A 23,686-nucleotide genomic window follows, 5' to 3' on the forward strand; every position below is an offset into this window, starting at 1 on the left:
AGCAGCAGTTGCCAGCGAGGGGTAACAGATCATACAGTTGGAGGGAAAAAAAATCTCATCTCCTTGAACATAATTAATTTAATTGTCCTCATTAGCTGTACCATTTGTTTTGATTTTATTTCTCCCTTTCCCCACACATAACTTCTCCCTCCCTCTTTTCTTCTCCTTCTCCGAGTGCATTGGTGGAGAGAGGCACACACACATTCACACTGCTGTATTTCCAGAGTGGTTGTGGCAGAGGTAGTCTATAAACAGAGGGAAGTGAGGCTCTTGTGAGCATATGGGTGCGTGCAGGAGAGGAGCAGGTTTCTGTCAAGTTTGGCTTTTCTCTATGTGCAGATCAAATCAGCAGAAAGGGGCTCTGTTAGCCTGCTGCCTCTGACTGTGCTTTTCGGGTTCTTGCTCAGGTTGGTTGTGGCTGAGTTTTGTTACTACTTAGAGGAAGAGGGGGCAAGAGATTCAGGAATTGTTCATTGCACAGTATGCTTGTTCCAGGAACCTTTATATGTATCTACATATTAAAAAAAAAAGGGGGGGGGGGAGAAGCTTACTTGGTGGAGGGGGAGAACCTGTCCTAAACATATGCATTTCTGAGGTTGCTTTGATTTTTATTAGAGCTGCTGGATTATATGAGGGAGGGGTGTAGATGGCAGAGCACTTCAATGCTTTTAAATCTTTCTTGGGTCTTGAAAGACTTCTATAATGTGAGTGTCATTCAAATTTAGGGTATATTGTAAGCTGACATCTTTCAAAGCTTTGTGAAAATCTAGTGTGGTGCCTCTAATAGCAGACAACAGATATTCACTTTGAAGTCTGAAAACTGTATTCACAAATTCTTAATCTGGTCTTTCTCCAACTGCAGATGGCTCTTAGAGGGAGATGCTTTGGATTTTTTTAACTTTATTTACAGTAGGCTAGGCTCAACATCTTTATTATAAAACAAAGAAACAATCATCTGTGAGAGTGAATGAATGTCAAAGTATGCTCTACCTCTTGTGTGTTTGCATGTCTGTCTGTCTCGTGGTCAAGGGTGTTCAACACCTATAACACCCCCGTGTCTATTATTTTTTCCCCCCTTCCAACACTAGGTAGAGAGAATAAGGATCTGTCTTCAGCTCCTGGGACGAGGATGCTGTAGGGGGGAGACTGCTTGGCTTCCTTCAGCGTTCAGCGTCAATAGTGCAGCGAGGGGGGTGACATGTGGCAAGCGGGGCCCGGGGGGTGGCCGGGCTGGGGACCGCGCCGAGGAGCGGGAAACTTTCACGCCGGAGTTTCCACTGCTTTCTGAGCAGCTCAGATCTAGCACGGAGAGAGGGAAAGTTTTCACCTTCAGGGATTTTTCTCATTACTCATTAATAGAGAGATATGCATCTTGTCTTTTTTTTTTTTTTTTTTTTTTTTGCGTGGGCAACTTATGGTTTTGTTTAAGCAAAGTATTTTGGGAGGAGGGATGGCGGCGGGGGGGGGGGGGGGGCGACGCTCCCCTGTTTCCTCGGGTCTGCTTCTGGAGCACTCTGTGGGAAGGTGATCCTGAGCCGCTTCAGTAGAGGTCACTTGTGTGTGCGTGTGTGTGTGTCCCTGGTGTTTGTGTCTAGCATATGCATGTGGTTTTGCTGACTGCACTTGCAGGCTTGTAAATTTTCACCATGGGAAATTACCAACAAAGCCCAATCTGTCTCCTGGCTGCTTTGCACTTTCCGAGGGCGGCTGTACTTGAGCGAGCTGCAGAACGAGAGAGAAAGCGAGAGGGAGAGAGAGAGACAGAGAGAGAAAGGGGGAGTTGGGAGGGGGGAGGGGGGAGAGGCAGGGTGGGTGGGTGGGTGGAGGGGGAGAGAGGTAAATAGCCTTAAATCGGAAGGGAGCTGCTTCTCTGTGGTCTTCCACAAGAGCTGTCTGGGCTCTGCTGGCTCAGTAATAACTGAGTGACCTTTTCTTTTGCTGTATTATGTCTGGCTGGTAAGGGATTGCATTTTGCAGCTGATAAAGCCCTGACTTCATTCAACTCGGCTCCTCACACGCTGCTTTAGGTAAGTTGTCTTCAGCCAGGACGGAGACAGACAGCCTTGGACTGCAAGATACTAAAAGGAGGACACCTGTAGCTCGGATGCGGTCAACACAATTACTTGGCGGATCCTTGAGGACCTCATTATTTTAAACTTAAAGAATAGCGATCTCCCTCCCCATCTCTCCCACCCCCTCTTTATTTTTTTCCCCAAACAATGCTTCTTTTTGACCTTTTCCAAGGAGAAGAGCTACAAAGCAGCCACTGTGCTTATTGAACTGCCTCCCCTGTATCGCTTAATTGAGAAGGTAAGTGAGGCAACTGTGTACATAAGCTTTGGGTCATTTGTGTATGTGTGTCTGCATCACTCTCTCTCTCTCTCCCTCTCTCTCTGAGTCATAAGCCGGGGCTGCAATACACACACACATCTCTGCACTGCAACTTTCACTCAAGCTGCAGCTCTGCTGAGACTGTTTTGTTTAAATCATGTGAGGCTTCATTATTTTTATGATGAGACATGAAATACATGCAAGCGGAGGATGCTGAGCGAAACCCATCCGACTGTATGTCTCGAGGAATAGCAGTCAAAGTTAACAATGAATTGCAGCCCCACCACCACCCCCCTTCCCGTTATTATTGTTATTATTATTCTTGCTTCTTCCAGAGCTTCTCGAAACGTGCTCTCAATTATCAAGGGAGTCGGTTAATTTCCCACTCCCCGGCTTTAATCCACAAGCCTCCCCGTACAGCAGTTTAATTTGCAACTGGTTCGGTGCAGGGTTAACCCTTTGGGCAGAGAGGAGGCAGGAGCGGGGCGGGGAGCCCCGGGGGGCGCAGAGCGGGCCGGGGGCGGTGGGGACGCGCTCCGGCCGCGGGGTCCGTGCTCACGCATCCTCCGCCTCCCGGACCGGCGGGAGGGAAGGGCAGCCAGGCTGGCGTTATGAAGCAGCACTTCTGTCTGCGAGCATTCCTGGGGTTTTTCCCTCTTTTTTCCCTCCCCTCTCCCCGCTCTCCCTTCGCACCGAGCGCGATACGGTATGCGAACGCCGCATGTGACAGTTTAATCAAACCCATTTGTTACAACAAAGCTAAGAGACCGCTGGGATTATAGGCTTACGGGCAGAGTTAGGGGAGCATGTGGCTTTGTCGCTCGCCATCGCCGTGCGGGCCCGGCGGCTCCGGGTGTGCCGTCCCCGTCCCCCGTCCCCCCCCCCCGCCCTATTCCTATTCCTATTCCCATCCCCATCCCCATCCCCGCCGCCCCCCGCCCCCGCTGCGGCGCGCCGCGCTCCCGCTCACTTGACCCGAGCCGAGGAAGCACTTGCTACTTTTGCCGGGATTTGGTGCTTCAATGAGAAGGAGCTCTCCAGGCGCCCGTAAATCAACTCATGCAGAAAAAGGAGAAAAGTTTTGGTAAGGCGGCGGTCCCCGGCGCTGGCGCGCAGCGAGCGCAGCGGGTGCGCTCCCGGGGGGAGGCGGGGGGTCCTCCTGCCGTTCCCATCCTCAATGCGCTGCCGTAGCGAGCGGCTGTGTCGGCGTGTGCTCCGAAGAGACGCAAAATAACCTCTTCCTAGGACAGCTCCGTAGGACCGCTCTTTAAACCGATTCGTTTTGCTCGGTGCAACAAACATCGGGACGTGCTTTCCCCGACACCTCCCTCTCCCCATCCTTGTGATGCTCGGGAAGGAATTGGCATAAAAGGCTTGAGCGTCTAACTCCAAAAAGGGATTCTTTGTTGTGGAGTGTATGTTTCTTATTTATTTTTTTTTTATTTTGCATGTGAGCTGCATCAAAATTGAACTCAGTCTTGCAAATCTCTTGTTGGCCTTTGCCAAGCACTAGCACTTTGCTGCCATGGTAACTGTAATTAAACTGATAAGAGTGGAAAAATGTCAGTATCTCTGAGCCTTGCAGCTGCATTGGAGAAAAAGAGAATCAAATTGGTTCCCAGCACCAGTGCTCTAAAAAAAGGAGGAGGAGAGTAGGGGGGGGGTGGGCTGGGGGAGAGAGATGGGGGGACACGCCAGGGGTAGGAACATAGCTAAGCAGCTCCGGTCCCTGAGATCTGGGTACATCTATTTGCCGTGTTGTCCCTTAGGGGGCTACAGCCTGCAGGGATGCTCTGGGCCAGTGAACAGAGAGAAACAAGCTTTTAGGCCCAATCTAGCTTTCAAAAAGAGAAGGGGAAAGAAGAAGAGAAATCTTTTGTTTGGTGTCTCTTGGCAATCGACTAGCCATGTTGGCCAAATTCTTTTAATCTGTATCACTGCTCCCAGCTGTGGGACTGCATTCCCATTTTTTATTTTTTGCCTAACCTCTTCCCCTTTCTTTTCTTTTTTTTCCATCTCTCCCCCTTCCCAATCCATGTCCTTTATTTTTAAAAAAAAAAAAGAAAAAAAATCAAAAAATAAAGCAAAAAGCAGATTCCTCTGTAGAAGAAGGGGCAGGAGGGGAAGTTTAGTTATATACCATGGAAAATTAACTGAAAAGTATACAGAAGAGACTATATTCAAAGTACTAAAATCCTTACTTTTATTTTTTTAAAAAAAACCCGGAGTGTTATGGAGTTGCGGTTACTTTGTTGTGTTAACTACAGAAGCTGAGACTGTGCGGATGAATGGCACAGAACAAGAGAGCATAATGGAGGCAATCAACCGTTAGGCTGGTTCACAATGCAATCCAGGCAATTAAAAGCTCACCAGAGTTTAAATGAAATGGTTCCACTTATTTCTGTGCACCACACTGCACAGGCTATTATTTATGTCTCTTTTTTTAATTATGATTTCCCTTAAACTGTCAAATAACTCAGAATAGCAGGGTCTCGGAGGCAATAAGAATTTTCCACAGAACAATTTACATGCCAATCTAAAACTAGTTACGACTCCTGATGTGCTACATGCGAGTTCTGAAATGTTTCTTAGCTTCTGAAACCTTTACTTTTTTTTCTTTTAAGTCTGTGTGTGTATTGTCCTAAATTATTGGCGCTCTGAATGCTTGTAGAATGAAGCTACAAAGTGGGAAAGCATCAGAAAAGTATTTTTTTTATCTTTACTAGACCTCTCCTTGACTGCATGTTTTCTGTCAGTTTGCTGTCTTCTAAAGATTGATGCAGCAATACTAAGTTTGCTGCAAACTGATTTTATTATTTTTCTAAATAGAGGCAAGTTTTCCCTTTCTTGCTGTATGTACTACCGTCTTTGGCAGAACTGTATGCATGCCTCCGAGGAAGGGGGGAAGAGTGATCTTTAAAAGTTTGTAAGTGATCCAGTGCACAATGATATCAAACTCTTCCTCCCAAAAACCGTTTGTACCACAAACCAGAAACTGAGTTCTGTGTGTCTTGTGCCACACTCAGCACCATCAGGGACTAATCCTGCTTACAGATGCTTCTAAATCACTAACAAAATACGGTTCATTATGTCAAATCTTCATTTCTAAGAAGGGTGATGATTTGAGTGAAACGGATTTTTGTTTCTCTGCCTTTCTTCGGGAGCCTAATTTAGTATCCTTTCCTCTTTATTATGAAATCATACTTACAAATCAATTGACAATGCTTCAACATACTGTAATAACAATAAACAGGGATGGGAGTCCATTGCATCGAACTTATTTGGAGAGATAGAAAGAAATCCTGAAAACCTGCAAGTCAGGTTGTTAAGTTCTCCCTTCAAAAATCCTAAAGGGGGTGGATGGGGATGAAGAAGTCTTATTCCTGACACAGCTCTGCAGTTTATGTGCAGTATCTTGGGGACTGGGGGTGGAGGAAGAGAGGGAATGGAGGGAAGGATAGAGGAAGCCCTTGAAAGCATATTGGGGTGAAATAAAAAGGGTTTGTTTGACAGTGACAGACTAGGCACTGAAATTTTTCTGTTCTGAGAACGGATGTGCTCTGTGATGCAGAGCATTGGTAGGACTCTGCAGAACTGAAGGGAAAGCTGGGTTTGATTTTCTTTTTTTTTTTCCCTTTTTTTTTTACAGCCTGGGTGTAGTATGATGTCTTGAAAGTGCTCCATAAGCTCTGCTTTCCTGAGGGAGGGGGAGAGGAGGGCAAACAGGCAGCAGTGCTGTGTACTGCTATTTCAGCAGGGAGCAGTTTCAGTGGTTTTTTGGGTGCTGTCAGCCTCTGAAAGGGTCTTCCTGTGTCCTAAGAAATAAATGAGTGCTTAAATGGCAGTCTGTGAAAAGCTGGCTGACAGAAAGCTGCAGGTATTCTTATTGCCAAATTAAGAGAGAGCTAAAAATACACGAGTGCATATCTTAAAAGTGCAACTGCATTGGAGATGTTATGGGAATGTTAAAGGGAAGAGAGATGGTCTGTGAGGTGATCTGTTCATGCAGTACAGAAAAAAAATGTAATAAAGTGTTCTGTTATCAAAATTAAGTGATTTAAACAGGGTATGTGAAGAAAAGGACTTTTGCAAATTTGGAGATATGTCAAGCACTCCATGACTTCATTTTGTTTAGAACCTTTCTACACTTCAAAAAAAGAGTAACTTTTTTTTATGATGAAGCAGTAGTTCAAGGATTTATTTTTTTTAACTTTCATTAAAATAGAAGCAGCTTCATTGCAAGTAAAGTGCAAAAAGATCAGATCTATCAGAGGAGAAAAGCATTCCTTCCCTCCAAAAGCTGCTGCAGATTGAATCCCTAATCTGAAGATGCTACCAGTGGGATGTCAGCACCACCTTCTCTCTCTGCCTCAGGAAAACAGACATGCAGGATTGCAAACATTACTTCCATGGGGTGTCTGCCCCTTTCCACTTGTCTCTTCAAGAAAGATTTGGGCTGACCAGCGTGAATGACAAGGCTCTGTCTACTTTCCTCATGTAGCAAATATCTCAAAAGCTGTGCAGGGTATATGCAAGCTGCAGTTTTATTTGTAATACAATAACCTCATGTTTGCAGCATATACCTTGGGAATTATCAGGCTTGATTACTGCAATCTGCTCAGATATTCACTTGTTTGGCTGTGTTTCTGTGGCATCTTGTTCCCTTCAGACAGTGCAGGACAGATCAGCCTGGATCAGAGACTGTCAGCCTCCACTCTCTAACCCGCTTCCTTATCAGGCAACAAAATTTTTACATTAAGATTTTTTTCTTTAAAACCTTTAACTGTGTTAGCTCCTAGTTTATTCTGGTTTCCCTCGAGCTAAAGATTAAAGTCCTAGAACAGCCCTTCATGCTTCTGAACTTTTTTACAGAGTTCCAAGAAGTTTATACAAATTGTGGCTGATTTTATGCATTTGTCCTTTACATGGCCAAAGAGAGGGACTGGGGATAAGCCTGTTGTTGTGGATATACATTACTGTGATAAGCAACACTGTATATTAAGGCTTTTTGACCAGGTGATGATATTAGAGTTTCAGCAGGATTTCTCCTTACAGTCTGGTATAGGTTTCTTACCAAAAATCTCTGTTGTTTTCATTGCTTTTAGTCATTTGTAGTCACGCTATTTTGTTGCTTTATGTATGTACCCTGGATTAAGGGGAGTCAGCTGTCAGCTGAAAATACAGGAAAGACTCAGCCTTTGTTTCATGGTTCTTTCTCAGGAGGAGATGTGTGTATTCGTTCCCAGATTTGCCACAGACTCTCTGTGGAGTCCTGTGCAGGTCGCTGGATCTCATCCTCTCCCTTGCGAATGAAAAAACAGATTTTGGGAGTCTGTAAGTGGTGTAGGAGCTGTGACAGCGGCGTCAGCTGGGGAGTAGCGGGAAGGCAGCAATGACCATTTTTATGCTTCTGGATAGAAAAATACGGACCTTACACTGCTGTCACGAGCTTTAGATGTCATGCAGCAGCACTGCCACGGTACTTTGGGTTCCCACTCGCAGAACCGTCTGGCACAACTGAACAGTGAATCCAACAGATCCGTGTGTCGCTCCAAGATGTGTCATAGACTCCACTGCAAAGAGGGGAGTGAGGCTGCTGTGTGCACATGTTGCAATAAGAATCACTGTTTTTAATTCAGTGATCAGCTTCGCAGGTGGAACTTAGGAGTTCAGCTTGGGAACGCTGGAAAGTCGCTTAACCGGCTCCAGAGTCGCTGCGGTCCACATGCATTCCATGTGTTCTATGCACGCCCGTGTGGAGATCCCTGGGATGCCTCAGCTGGCACAGCATTTAGCCTCTTGTCTTTGGAGCGTTAACGTCCACAAAGGCACACTCTGCCATTGCCACGAAGGTTACATTGGCTTTCGCGGTCTTTTTCCTAGGAGAGCTTTTAAAAAAAGCAAGCAAACAAAACAAAACCCAAACCCCAAGTTGTTTGTGTTCTAGCTCCCTGAGCCTGCCTGTCTGTAGTGGGTGTGTTACAGCACCAGCCAAGGTCTGCTGATAGGAGCTGGGACTGTAAACCTTTCTTAACAGGAGGTAGTGGAGCGTTCTTGATGAGGAGCTCTTGAATTTGCTTTTCTTTGTTATGAGACTTTGACTTTTCCCAGTCTCTGCAAGATAACAGGGTTCCATACCCTGAATGATGGAGTAGGATTTGCTTGTTGGCAACAGCATTTGTTCCCCAGTTTTGACAAATTCTGATTGTAATATTCAGATACATGCTAATGAACAGTATCTTTCTTAAATTACATCTCTGGCTTTAAAACAGTGAGATAACCTAATAGTCAAACAGCTTGTCGGTTCTTCCCTTCTCTCAGGTGCCTGTTTGATGTCCAATAAAATATCCACAGGGCTATGATTTTGCTTATTCCAAGAAGTAACTTTCAGAGAATTGCTCTGAGTGCAATGGGATGGGAGTTCACGCAACTAACCGGGAAAGACCAGTCTGTAAGCACTTTGGGGCAGTGACCTCTTCCCATTTGCTGTAAAACTGAGGGCAATTGATTTTTGAATAGATCCCTGGAAGCTGGCTGTGTTGCTCTGAGTAACATAGCTCAACTAACTGTGTTTCACTTTTACCAGTTCTGTCTTTTGAACAGTGTTTCGGGTGTTTGAATTGGTTTTTTAAATGCTCTCTGCTATTACATCAAAAGATGTATATATACTTAATGGGCACTACTGTACTCCTTGTCCCAAACCAGCTGCTGGCTAAAGTTGGGATTGGAAAGTGGGACAATGTTTGGATTTTTTTGCTTGGGGATTTTGGGGGTTTTTTTGTTTGGTTGGGTTTGCTGGTTTTTTAATTATTATTATTTTTAAATTTTTTTCTTGACAAACTAGAAACTCTCCGACTTCATGCAGATTATTTAAAATCAGATTTTTCAGAAGGTCTTTACACTGCAAGCTGTAAATACAATGCTGCTACTGAAGTGTCTGGAAATCTCATCACTTCATTAATGTTTCTATATAAGAGTTGAAATCTTAATAAAACATCCCCCCGCCACCATCAAAATTTCTGTGTCAAACCTCCCCCAAACTCTGTCCCTGTGCCTCTAAAAGCTTCAGTCTTTTCTTTTTTAGAATCTGGAGTGTTTTTATATTTATAAAGATAGTGAAAATAAGTACAAATATGTGGATTTAGCTGTGTTTGCCATCAAAGATATGCTGTTTATTTAAATTTCGTGTTGCTACATATTGGATACTTTGGCTGAAAGTGGATGACTTTTCAACTGAACTTTTTTAATGTTTCATTTTAATTTTTTTTTAATCTTATTTCTTTTCAGCAAAGAAACCAGGTAAATGTGGTGTTAAAGAGAAGCTGTGGACCTTAGAATAATGGAAGTTTCTGCTCTCAGATTTATCTTAGCATTGTTTTCAGCTTGCTGTGGACTATCTGTGTTATTTTATCCTATCTACGCTGTTGCTTTTTAAATGAAGGGGGCGTAGGGGGAGCAGCGAGATGGAGGAAGAAAAGGGCAAGAGTTTTTCTACTTCAGAGAATATCTGTTTTCACCCTTGTCTTATTGTGTTTCAGGTATACAAATGCTCTCAGTCCAGCCAGACACCAAGCCGAAAGGTTGTGCTGGCTGCAACCGTAAGATTAAAGACCGATATCTTCTAAAGGCCCTGGACAAATATTGGCATGAGGACTGCCTGAAATGTGCCTGCTGTGACTGTCGCCTGGGGGAGGTGGGCTCTACCTTGTACACCAAAGCCAACCTTATCCTTTGTCGCAGAGACTATCTGAGGTAGGTCACGTCCTTCTTCCGTTCACCGGCAAACTTGGAAAATCTGTTCGGTCCTTCCTACGTAGCTGGTGTTGCATAAGCGGCGCTCGAGGGCTGCAAGGCTGGAGTATGTGTGGAGGAGGAGGAAACAAATACTGAAACACGGAGACAAAATTAAAATCTGAATCAGAAAGCACGCGTAACTAGGTTGTACCAGTGGCTGCCAGGCTTCTGATGTCAATACTGGTGTCCTGTGCTCTCATGCAGAAGAGAGTAAATCCCTCCAGGATTCCCACAGCACTGTGCTCCTGGGGAGATGGTGGTCTCCTCCTCCTCCTCCTAGCAGCGCGGTGGTGGCCAGGTATATCAACCTGAAACCACATGCATGGTTTTCACCCACCTTCAGTGCAGGGTTTGAACTCTGTCACTGAGGAGTGTTTCACCTGTCTTCGCTTTGTTTGCAAAAGGATTTCGTTTGCGGCTCTCAGGCTTTTTTGAATGTTACCCTTCAGCTGTTAGCAGCTGGACCAAGATGACCAGCTATCTTCCCCATGCTTAAAAATCATGTGTCTAGTAAGCTCCAATCCACTCTGCTGATTTAACTTAACTTCGTGTCCTGGGTGGGATGCTGGCTGACCTGTTGCCACTTGTTAGAGACAGCAAATTGTCACCTGATTTCCTGCCACCTTGTTTGCTTGTGGACCTACATCCTCAAAAGTATCTGAGGAATAACTCATAGCAAAGTACTGATGAGCAGCACCAGGTTAGTTTATCTGCAGAGCATATGTCAATAAATAGGGGTACTTTGCAGGAGCCAAGTTTAATCAGCAAGTTTAATCTCCCTGGGCTCTTAACAGTAAATAGAGAGAAAAGGCTCCTCTGGGGTGATTCTGAGCACCTATTTCCCATAGTAGTACCTTTCCTCCATTCCCTGTAGAGGGGGACTAATGAGACTAGCTGCTCCAGGCTAAGGTGAACTTCTGGGAATATTTCCCCTGCCCCTTTAGAGAAACCTTTTCCTTTTAAAGGGACGTTGAAGTCAGTAATACATTGGGGAAAAATTAAAATTCTTTTTGAACGTGTTAACTTACAAGTTCAGCTTAAGTACAGGTACCAAATAGAAGGTTCCCACACACTGATCAGTTCCCAAATTGTACAGCATGGGTAGGTTGGAACAGGAATCAAGACTAAAGCATTAACTATTGGTACTCTGGCTGTCCATGGTAACGATCTCTTTTTTTCTAGAGTGGAACAAAAACCTTCACAAACGTGCTGTGCGTTTGTTGAGCTGGGGCTGCAAGGGCAGATCAGCTCCTTCAGACGTGGGCTTAGATTGCTTAGTGGTAAAAGTACTCTGCTACCTCTTAAAGCTCTGAACTGAACCCACAAAAGAGTGCAGAGAATTTAGCATAGAGTCTGCATCTTAAAGCCACTGTGTTAAAGCTGCCAAAGTAGTAGGTAATAAAACCCCACTTTTAAAAACTGTTGGGAACAGAAGGGAATTGTTATATGTGAACCTGGGTCCCTTGTGATCTTAAAGGGAACATGTACAGAGAAGGGTTGGAACAGCTTTCTGGGGCAGGGGGGAAGTAGCATCCCAATTTTTAAAACTCATTTTAAGAATCCTTATACAACAAACGCCTGCAGGAGTGAGAAAACTCTGCTCTGGCTGTTTGATCTGAGATCCAAATTTACTGGAGACTTTGAACTTACTGAATCTCCCAAGTGCTAGTGCAGCTGATCTAATGTTTTAAAATCAAATGTTTAAAATCAAAACCAAAATTATCTAGTAGTAGAGATATGAGCAAAGCATTTCCCCAACACAGATGCACGTCCACACACTGTTGGTCTCTGATCTTTGAAGGTTTAACAGGAGTAAATATTTTGCTAATAGATTGTTAAAATTCATACTAAGCAATTCAGAGAAAGGAGACTGTATTTTTTTTATCTGTCATGACCACATTCAAGATTGGTGTTTCAGTCATTTCTTCATAAACAACACCTTTTATTTTGTACCAGTGAAACCAGGATACATGAGAAATTCTGTAATCGGTTTTAAGATGTTTCTGGGTTTTGTCTCTTGATTTATCGAGTCTTAACGAAGCTCTTTTACCACAAGCTTTTTTTTTTTAGTAATACTTTTGAGTGCATAGATTTAAACTAGGTATTTACACTAAACTTCAAACTGATGCACTTAAGGTAATTGCAGATAGTCATTTGCTTCATTGCATCTTATCTACTTAGTTATGCAGTGAACCTATAAAAGTGATCTTTTTAATGCTAATGTAGAAACTAGTTAAATTTTCTCTAGCTTTGTAGTCAAATAAGCTTTCATATTTAGCAACACGCTTGATATTAATTTAAGGAACAAATTGCATTGTACTAATGATCAGATTAGGGTTTGATTATGGTTTCATACTATCCTCTTAGTTTTTTGGTTTTTTTCTTTTTAACCATAAAGGGAATCTTTGCTACGTATAAAACAGTTCTGGCTTCCTATTAATTTATGTGGTGCCCTCTAGAGGATATGGGGCTTGAACAATACTATAAAGAGTAAAATTGCTTATTAACTTGTCTCTCAGTGTTCATTATGCCTTTCAATAAGAGAGCCATTCTACAGATGCTACAAGCAATAATGTAGCCAGTTTGGGTGCTTTAACATTCATGTTTAAATTCATAAACTGTGTGATTGCGTCTTTGCCTGCTTGCAAAAATACTTCCAGTATCTTTCATTTAGAGATGCCTGCCAAAAAATCTAAGCCCTCCCTCAGCCCTGATGCACGCACTTGTGCTGCAGTTGAGCCCTGAGGTACCCACTTTGAGCTTCTTATAAATACTCTGTATCTTCAGAACTTCAAAACTCGCTTTGCTTTAGCTCTCTCCTTTGGTAAAATTAGTTAATTATACTATATTAAAATCTTTTTCTCTGGATTGGGAGGGATTGAGGGGATGGAAGGAATCTTTAATGAGGTAATGAGCTTGGAAGATGCTTTGGGTGTGTGAGAGGCTTTACCCTGGAATCTGATTCATGTGAGGCACTCCAGTGGTTTCAGTGGTGGCGTAGGACACCGAGGGTATTAGGGTGGCTGCAGCAGAAATGAACTCCATTTTGTTAACGAGGATGAGAACTGACTTGAGTAAAGAAAGGGCTCAATGTTAGAAGTAACACACTCGGTGAAAATGATATGCAGAGTATAATTCCCCTGCAGGCTTCTGTCTTCTGCTTATACACTCTTGGGTTAGAAAGTGAAGACTTAATTTAAGGAACTTAGGTTTACGCCAATATTTCAAGTCCATTTACAGTAAGTGAAATATGCAAGAACTTTTTTTTTCCCCTTTTCCCCTCCAGAGCTGTATGGTGACATCTTAATGTATCAGCCTATCCTGCTCAGTCCTCTCTTCTGACTGGCAGCGTGTCCATTTACAAGCACAATATTCCCTTTGAAATCTGTCATTACTGCCATTAATGACCAGTCATTATGTTAACAGCCCTTGGGCTGTTAACATGTCAAACTGGTTGTTAACTGGAATGTTATTACTTATTTAAACCGCAGGTATGAGTTGTGTGAAATGTGCTTTGGTTGCGCGTTCTGGGGCTGCTCCTGCTCAAAACAATGGGGAAACAGTGGAGCGTTTGCCTTTGGGGTGCCAGGGGATTTGCTCTCTGTTCCATCTGCTCGTTTGATTTCTGCATATTTGTGGAGGTCCTCCTACCCCTGGGCAGCCTCCTAATTTCAGGTGCGACCGCGTGCAAATCCTGTCTCTCAGCCTCGCCCGCCCATGGGCGGCCGCGGATGCCTCCAGATGCGCGGCAGCGCCTGCTGCACGCTCGAGATTAATATCTGGCCCCTGGAAGTGTAAAATGAAAGACCGACGATTACACGTAACTCGGTTGTATTAAATAATGAGCTTCCTCGGATGCAGCAAAAATATGAAAGTACAGCTGTGCTAAGCTAGTTGCAATGTAGGTCAATCACCCTTTTCACTTAGGTTTTTAACTACGCAAACCCCGCTGAGCGACCAATGACTACAAAGTGCTGTTTCATTCCTATTTAATTTTGGCAGCATTTTACTGAAGAGCAGGCATTCATGCAGCTAAATTATCTTCGCCGTTTCTGGTTTTAACTCCAGCTCCATGACACTAAATGTTGGAGTGCATATCTCTTAGTAAACACAAAGAATATGGCTTCTGATTTTTTCATTTTTTTTTCCAAATCCCTCTCTCAACATGGAAATTGAATTAGAACTTTTATTACTTTTTGCATAATTTCCCTAGCCAGGCACGCAAGATCATAGGAAAAGGATTAACAAAACTAATATATTGGGGTGGAATTTTTACCCTTAAACATATCTAGACCCTTATTGAGGATGGGGAAGATGATGACACAAAAGGTTGCCTCTCTCCCCCCCCCCAACCTTGGTATTGATTTTATTTGTAAATATACTGCAGACTTTAAAAGTACAGCTGAACAGCTATGAAAATGAGGAGATTAGTATTCGTGAAAGAAGGGACAGATCATGTTGGTTGTTGTGGTTTGTTTTTTTTTCTCTTCCCTACTCACTGATGGGGATGCTTGAAAAACCCGAGAAAAGCCAAGTTTTTAAAACTGGATATTGAATGAGATTTTGTGAACGATGAGACGTGACTCCAGAAAGTAAAGTGTTTGACCATAAGCGTTATAAAGATGCTGCCTCCGTAAAATATTTAGCTTCTGAAAGGCTAGACTGAAAAGAGTAGAGTTTAGGACACAGCTTTTTCCTGTACAACTGCTTGCTCTCTAGAGGCAATTATTATTTAAAAAAATTATTGTGTAAGAGTACTTGGAGAGACTTAAAATGTCTTGTGGCCTGGTGCCGATTAGCAGATTCCATTCCTCTCTCGTATCACGGAAAGTATTGCAAACACCTGAGATACCAGCTTTCTTACATGTACATATAAATACTCTCTATGGATATTTTCATAGGTAGTGGGTTACACAGTGTTTTCAAAATGCCACCTCAGTATGCTTCTTCCCCAACTTGATTAAATAAGGGTAGACTTTTAAAGATTTAAGCACTCAGACTTTTCAGGAATATTGAGGTATTTATGGAAGTGAGGCTTGAGAGCTCCACTTTCTTCCCTAAAGCTTTTTAGAACTGAACCCTTATCTATACACTAATATCCTTGTTGCAACGCATTGAAGTATTCAAGGGACATCTAGTTGGCAGGAATATGCCCCCCAAATATTTTAAAATATATATATATAAAAAGTAGGTGCAGCAATGTATTTGTTCTAATTTTGCTGTGTGCGATGAACATCCTTCTAAATTTGCATAAATTGTATCTCTTAGTGTGTCTTGGGGGGCAAAAAAAAAAAAAGGCAAGAATACTTTCTTCCACTAATTGCCAAAGGTTTTGAAAACCTCCAAACACCGTAACAGCTGTTGAAAGGATGAGGAGAGTGATGCACGTACGCACACTTAATCCACCCAACTTGCGAAGAGTAATGCTTTTGATTTAGTTACACTCCGGCTAGTTTGGCTTGTTCTTATTTTAGTTTATCTGTGATAGCTTTTAATAAGAAACATTCAATTAAGCTGTTAAAATTGGTGTTTAAGTCATGTTGAAATGCTGTGAAATGTGTGTACTCAAGTTTGACGCTCTTCAGTGGTTCCATGTGTTTCCCCGTATCTGCTGGTATTTTTCTTCAGAGCTGCCAAATTTTTAATAATTGTGTTATTTTTAGTGGCTTAAAATACACAGTTTAATTTCCAAGAATGTGAATCTTCCCTCTTATAAGGCTTCTTGAAAACCAGACGTTTCTCGTGTGTTGTCAAAATACCTCATTAATCCCCTGGAAACGTTCAAAGAATTTCAGGAGACTTTTCAGATGAAAGTACAGTGCCTCTTAAAGCCTGTCCTACAGCTCTTCATTACAGTACTACAGTGTGGTGTATTTTGATGGAAAATTATTTTACTACAAAGGTTTTACCAACACATAGCAGCTCAATGAAGCTTAATAAAAGTAGTGATTTTGGGGAGCCTAGGTAATTCTGCACTGCCAGAGGATGGGATAGCATTCTTGATAAAAGAACACAGTTCTATAGGTCTGCTTAGTATTTTTTGTAATCTCTTTTAAAAGAAATGCAACTTTGTTGTTTCCTTCATTGCTGATTTTTTTTCTCGGAAGTGATTTTGTGACTAGTGCTTTTATGAAATATGTTTAAAATAATACCCATATTAAAGTTATTTACTTCAGGAATAAATATTATCAACTACATTTTGACATGTGATTTGATATCCAAGGTTTAATTGGATAACTGTCTGCATTTTTGACCAGAAGCATACGTGAAACAAAGCATCTATGTATAATGTAGTAGAAGAATAATTGGCACTAATTGCCTAACACAGAGGTGCTTTTAAAAGTTCTGATTTCTGCTACATATTTGTTTTGGGGTTTTTTTGTTTGTTTGTGTTTTTTTTAAAGTTTAATTTGTTTGAAATTTCAATTAATTTGGGGAGATATTTTACCCAAAACTGAAAAATAACTCCCAAGTCTTTACTATGTAATTAAAAGCAAAGGTCTGTTGCTGAATTTGTTACTTGATATTTGCTTCAAGTCTTCCAGAAAGCATATAGCATTCCTTCTTAATGTGAATGTTTGAATAACATTTAACAATCGAAATGGATAAGATTGTTACACGTTTTTTCAGCCCTCCTGTCTTCAGAAATTGTTTTGTCTTTTGATTTCTCACCGAAGTTCAACTTATTGATGGTGGATTTTGAAATCAAAATACACAGTATGGAATACTCAAATGTTTTCTAAATGAAGTTGGTCTTAACAATCACCATCCTTAAGAATCCATATTTTGGGAACACCTTACGAAATACGTTGGTTTTTTGATGGATAACTTCCCAGTGGATTTCTTAGTATGATAATGGATGACCTTTTAAATAAATCTAAGTAATAGTTACCTGCCCTTTTTTTTTTTCTGATCAAAATATGCTTGAACTTTCTAAGTTTTTTGGACACAAATATCTGAAGCAATGAGTCTACTGTCTCAAAAAACTTTACATGTTTTACACCTCCTTCCCTGTAATGTAATTCTGGTACTGTTATTTTACACCTTCCTGAGGCTGCTTCTTGCCTATCCTTAATCAATTGGCCTTTCAACACTTGAGTCTCATTGTATCTGATTGGTACATTTAAAAATGGCTTTGGATATCAGTAGATTCATAATTTAAAAGAGTAAAAAGGCTGTTTAAGTCATCTCTAGAAATGTGCAGCTTTTTTAGCTGTATGTGTGAATCTATCAAATTATCATTTTATATATAAATCACTCAAACAGCAGAAGAAGTAGTTCAGCCCAATTTGTTCTTTAGCAAGCCACGTATCAAAATGAAACAATATAGAGCTCAGATACCTCCCAAGCTCTCCATGCTATGTCCTCTCTGCATATCTGCTTGGTAAGATACTTACACATATGTTTATGTAGAAATCATGGTGGAATTCTGCATACCATCCTATCCAGGCACTTGCAGGACGATTGTGGTCCCCTAAAATCTGTTAAGACTGACTTTAAATGAATCCTAACAACTGAGCATCTTGACAGCCCCGTGGCAATCGGCAGGGGTAGTTGCAGCCTTAATTTAAGCATGTGCTAAAATGCCGTGATGGAGTGCCAGCCCAGCCAATTCACAGTCCAGTCCCTCTCCCCGCTTGACATCAGAACTGCAGCTACCAGCAACTGGAGAGCGTTTAGCACCTATTTTTCACAGAGCACAATGATCCCAACTATTAGCTGCAAAATATTTTCCTTCGGGATTAGAGTGAACCCTGTTTGTCTATTTTATAACAAAACACAGCGCAGGGCAACTTTTCACAAGCAGAAAATGACTGCTTTTTATGAAGAGTAGAGCACGTTCAGCTCTGGAATGATGTTCCTTGGGAAATCCTCCTGCAGGTTTTGAGTGAAGTGGCATTCTGCAGCAGTGGAATTTAAGCTTTCATCTTTTCTTTTGCAAAAGTATCTTCTGTTGGCACATAGCAGACAAAAGCGATACTTGCTCAACACGCAAAGATAAAATTATTTTGGAGGTGCAGGGAAGAGCAGAGAACATCAGGGATTTTATTGTATCTTTCCTACATTTGGGGTGGTGAGAGTGAGCAAGTGAGAATAAGCCAAATTATACATTTGGATATACTGTAAGTGATGGTATATTGGACTAATTAAGAAGACACTACACTATATCAGGTAGTAAATATCCCTTTAAAGTGTTCAAAGTGCTTGAGAATCTAACTTGATTTTTCCTCAAGACAAGCTTCCAAGCCATAAATATCAGCATATACAGTCTCTCATGTTTTAGCTTAGTGGATATTATTTATGATATTGTAACCCCGCATTGAACAGCATTATTTTTCCACCATGGAACGAAATAAACGTTATTTTTAGGTCATAATATTATTTCCTTGCAAATACTTTAAAGAGAAATATATACTAGAGAAAATTCAGAGAGTAAATACAGATTTAATAATTAATCCCAACTGTAAATGCATCCGCTCTAAGAAACAGATCATTATATATCAACATTACTGTTGATCAACTTCTAAGAATAGTTTCAGTACCAGTTGTTGAATTTGGTTTTGTCTTTTAGGTAAATTTTAAGGAAGGATTTCTAGGTAGCGATAGTTTAAGTGAGTGACAGGCTGCAGATTAGGGATGGTAATAACAATTACAATCATCGTGAATTATTGTCTTATTACTCATCTTTTGTCACTGTGGTTGCTTCTATATAAATCTTGTTCTGTTCTGAAGTCAGGACCTTTCAGAGCTAGTACTTTTTCTCAAAATTTACATTAAAAATTAGGGTTTTTTTTGTTTAAGACAACAGAAAATTTAAAATCTCATTTTCTCATAAAGAAACAAACTTCATTTCTCCCTTTCTAATTTATGTTAAGCAAATTTTACACAGAATTCAGAAGTTTCTAGGATTTGAGATTTGGATTTGCAAAAAAATCCCCAAAACTTTTCAAATATGTCTTTATAAGCGTAATGTGTCTGTCTGGCTTATACAAAGTGTCAAAGAAGTGGGAGGACTGTCTCAATAACAGGTTGCTCTGCACTAGTTTTTGCTGGCTTCCTTATTTAATCTGTAATCTGATACATTTAAGAACACTTTATATCAAAATAACATTAAATCTAATCCTACAAATGCATACTACACGCTTGACTTGATGTACCCTGAATAATCCTATTGAAAGGTATAGGGGCCTATTAATTTAGAAACATGCCTTGGTGAAGCCAAATATTTAAAATTGGAATGGTTTTGCTGGCAAACCCATTTTGAATTGCTGTGTCCTTGTTTTCTGTGTGCTCTGTGCAGCGATTACCACAACCCACAGTATGACATCCCTCCCTGGCACCTGGGTCCAGGAAAACCTCAAACCCACAGCTCTGCTCCTGGCCAAGCACCTTGCTGCCATTTCTAGGGTGTCAGTCAAAGTTTTGACACCTGTAACAACCTTGCCCTGTTTCTCTGTGACAGAAAGGATGGTTATATGTATACTAATCCTACATACCACCGCCCCAAACCAAACTGCTGGTGGATGATTTAAAGGTCTAAGTCTAGGCTTGTCTCTACAACCCACTTTGCAGCTCGTGGGCTCTGCTCTCCACAGTTTTCCTGGGAGACAGCAGTAGGAAGTGGGACAAAACTTTTTAACAAAGCCCAGTGATTTTGTGTTGATGTTGGTGAATCTTGGGTTCTCAGTTCCCTTTCTCTTCATGCTCCAAAATTGTGCTAATGAACTGTCCTGTGTACTTAGCAGCCTCAGGCTTCTGGAAGGATGTGTTCATTTTTATTAAGGTACTGCATTCATGCATTTTTATGCTCCATATAGTAATAAAGAAAAAAAAATTAAAAATCAGTATGACATTGAATACTTATAACAGGGGGCACTAAAAAGTAAATTAAAATGTATTCTTTCTGCTCAGAATTTCACTTACTTAAACAATCTTAAAACCTAGAGGAAGTGCTGCACACACTGCAGCAAATGTGCTGGTTTTAATGAGCCTGGCTGTGCTCTGAAGTTAGCCAAGAGCACTTCCCCCAGCACCTCCTTACTTAATTCAATCATAATGCAGAGTGAATTGCTGGGAAGAGAGTCAGTGAGCAAAAACTAAGAGAAAAGACTTCTTCATGAGCACACATCCAACTATGGGTGTCTTCTGTTCTCTTCTGAGGTCTTTCATTATGATTCCTGACGTGTCCCAGACTCTCTGTCTCCAGGTGCAGCACAGCCCCAGCATTTTCCTGTAATCCTCATAACAGCATCTTACTTGCTCTCCCTATTCCTTGTAGGTTCTCATCTGATAATTGTAGGTAAAATATACTTGTATGTTTCGTAGGAGAACACCTGAAATGTAGGTGGTAGAACTCATTGCAAACTCTTTAACGATTCAGCCATGGAATAATCTGAAAGTGAGCACAAGAAGCACAACTTCTCCCTGCTATGGTAAGCAGGAGGTTGCTTTAATCCGCTTTCTTTTCTCTCCTGATACAAATATACCTCTTCTGCTACAAGATCCCAGAGGTTTACTCTGAATAAAAGGTAGTATATATTTGCAAAACTTACAGTAATTCGTCAGATTATCAGTCTTGATAGGAATATACTGTGTCTGAACAAATGACTCTGGAACCAACTATCTGGAGTAATCTTATTATTAATCATGTAGTCTTATAAACTTATAAACTTACATGACAGATAAACAGTTTTCTTCATGACCTGTTGAAAAACTATTTTTTATCTGTTTTACATATGATGCATGTATAAATACATGTGCAAGGTTATTTTAGCAGACATACAATCACTCTACAATCTTCTTGTCTGTTGCTTTCATTTTAACGACCATAAATCCTTTTCTTCTGAAACCCGGCTCTTTCTCCTCACGAACTGATCCTTCTGGTTTTAAGGTGTGCTTTTTGAAAAAGTTAGTTCTTGCCACCAACTCCTACGTGCCTCCTGTTTGGCTTATTTGTGCAATACTGTCAATATTATATAAGTAGTATAGTGTTGCTTTCAGCAGAGTATCAAAAAGCTGTTATAGGAACAAACATTTCTTTTCCACAACCCCCCCCCCAAAAAAAAAAAAAGGAAAAAAATAAGACAAAAAAATGGAATGGGAAGCAAACAGTTTTAAAAAAATTATTTCAATTATGTTTAGTTTCACAGAAAAATCTTGCCTAAGTGGACAGGTGTGATTTTTGTCACTGTAAACCTGAAAATCACTATCCCTGAAAGGCACTCAAGAACTAACCCTCTTACCTCCCAGACTTTGAAGAACTGTTTTATGCATGCTATTAAGCACTGGTTCTTTGGCTCTTTAAGCTCTAGCTGATCTCTTGTGCAACCAAATCTAACCTGGTGTGTTGGTCTGTTGAGAAAAGGCATTGAAGAGCACACTGCCATAACCCATGTGCTACGGGAGCTTCCAGCAGGGCTTTGCTTTCCAGGCTGGGTGGTGACATCCAGAGATGGCATCTTCCTGAGAGGAGGAATAGACCAGATATTACCAGTGTATTTGCTGTCTACTTCTTGGTTTGCTACAGCAAAAAAAAAAACCCAAACCCAAACCGAAAAACAATCCAATGTACAACAGTTCCTGCTGATTCAGCCTCACTCCACTGTTGCTTGTTGAAGGCATGACTGCTGATGGATGGAGGATGCACTGCTAAGTTCTTGTGCCTGCTACTGTTTCAGTGGCACGTGTCTGGTGATCACTCCAGTCCCTTCTTCTTTCTGCTGTGTACGAGGGGCAGAAGTAGGTATGGCTCTGGTTTTTATGTGAAGTTAGAGTAGCAAAAGGGTTAACAGTCACACCCTTTTCTCTGCTTTCCCTGAAATTTCAGAGTGCTGAAAGATGATAGATACGTGATGCTGATGTAGGTGACTGTCCTTCCTCATCAGCAATATTTGGGAGGAAACATTATTAAATTGCAAATCTGAGAAAACTTGTCAAGACAAGACAACGTCGGTTGTCTTTAGATTGGACCCCTGCTTTCTGTTCCTAAAACTAGATGCAGTCACCAAGACATCTGCATCTGGACAGATCACTCTTCCATAGATTTGTGGTCTTGCTGTCAGTTTTCCATCCTCCCTCTGCTCAAAATGAACACCAGCAAACTGGGCAACTCCCCAGTTTTTAGCAATTGGGAAAGAGTGACAGTTTGAGTGCTCCAAACTGCGTGAATCTTTGCTGCAAGATTAATTCTGGAGATCTTCTGTCATTTTTGCATGTGCACTGGGAGAATGGGAATGGGGGGGCTCTGTGTTTGTGTGAACAGAGGGCAACCTTTTCATGCAGGAGTTTTGGTAAATCCCTATTGAAGAAATCTCTATTGAGAGCAACCCAACATTTCTCTGTGTTCTGCATCACTGTTACCACAAGAACAACAAAAAAATAATAACCCCCACAAAAATACAACCAACCCACAACTCTCCCTGCCCCAAGCCAAAAGTCACAAGAAAAAGTTTCTATCTCATTGTTACACCATCACATGCAGCAGCTCAGAAGATGGGCTAAATTATGGCAGCAGATATTTGGCTCTGCCATATTTAAAAGGTGGACTGGGAAAAAAAGTTCCAGTAAAGGGGCAAGAAAGAATAAAGGCTTGAAGTCAAAGCATGTTGCTGTATCTGACCCAACATAAATGATTTCTAGTCAAACACATGATATTTATATCCAATGTTTCTTCTCATGGTCCTAACTACATTGAGCATGCTGTGGTTGCTTCCTTAATGCAATCTCCAAAGGTCAATCAAGTTATAGAGTCAGGCTGATGAGATTAGATATTACTTTAAAAAATGACCAAAAAAACTGTGTTTGGAGAAAGGCCTGAGCACAACTCCAGTATAATCTGTCTGGTTTGCTCCAGGTCCCTGTATCTTTTCCTGGAAACTCTGTATAAACTGAACCCATCCACTTCAGCTCCCAGTGTGCTTTCCCATTCTCTGGTGATAGCTGAGGTATCTACATGTTCTTTGGGAGAGATGAGGGAGTCTTCTGGGCGCAGGACAAAAATAAAATGACACGTTCAAGTGCTTTTTTAATGCTCCAGGGATATTTTACTATCTGAATTGTTTGCAGTGAGCAGGGATTTTTCATTTCATACATCATTCACGACTTGCTGCAGTGATTCCAAAAAGTCCCACAAGCCGAGTCGCTGCTTGCACCAGAGCACAGAATTTTTAGTTTGTGAGTTTTAACAATGGATGCTAGAGCATTACTAAGGCTTCACCCAAAATTTGTGGTGAGGAGGTACAAGAAAAGAAGTCATGTCTGAGAACAGGAGAGGATACACTGTAATGACTGTGGCAAGATCCAGCCTGTTTTTTCCTTCCTCTCCTTGTTTTCCCATTGCTATCAGCTTGATGCACAAGGAAGGTGAGGTTTCCAATTTTGTCTTTAGTCTACACATGAAAGTCCTGTGGCAGCACTAGCCAAGGATTTTGTCTTACATTAGGCTATTGCACTGATACAGAGCTGTAAGAAGCATGTGAAGTTTTTCTCTGGTTTTACTCCTGCATGCATTTATTTAGGATTAGCCAATACCTTTTCCAGCAGTTGCAAAGTATCTGGGATG

General features: G+C 41.4%; 1 protein-coding gene across 6 annotated transcripts in view; it reads left to right on the forward strand.

Moving 5' to 3' along the window:
* The first annotated feature begins 1,474 nt into the window (after window positions 1-1,474).
* Window positions 1,475-23,686, forward strand: part of LMO3 (LIM domain only 3) — a 62,150-nt gene continuing 39,938 nt past the window's right edge. Inside the window, exons 1-3 of one of the 6 annotated variants that reach the window (XM_032688737.1) lie at window positions 1,475-1,549; window positions 2,028-2,310; window positions 9,870-10,083. In XM_032688737.1, coding sequence (XP_032544628.1) covers window positions 9,878-10,083 — 206 coding nt within the window. In that variant the 5' untranslated portion in view covers window positions 1,475-1,549; window positions 2,028-2,310; window positions 9,870-9,877. Of the gene's footprint in view, window positions 1,550-1,828; window positions 2,311-3,281; window positions 3,416-9,869; window positions 10,084-23,686 lie in introns of those variants that run through there. The other 5 variants (XM_032688738.1, XM_032688740.1, XM_032688736.1 and 2 more) reach the window with 5 other exon arrangements.

Source organism: Chiroxiphia lanceolata, chromosome 5 (assembly GCF_009829145.1).
Source record: "Chiroxiphia lanceolata isolate bChiLan1 chromosome 5, bChiLan1.pri, whole genome shotgun sequence".
NCBI lineage: Eukaryota > Metazoa > Chordata > Aves > Passeriformes > Pipridae > Chiroxiphia > Chiroxiphia lanceolata.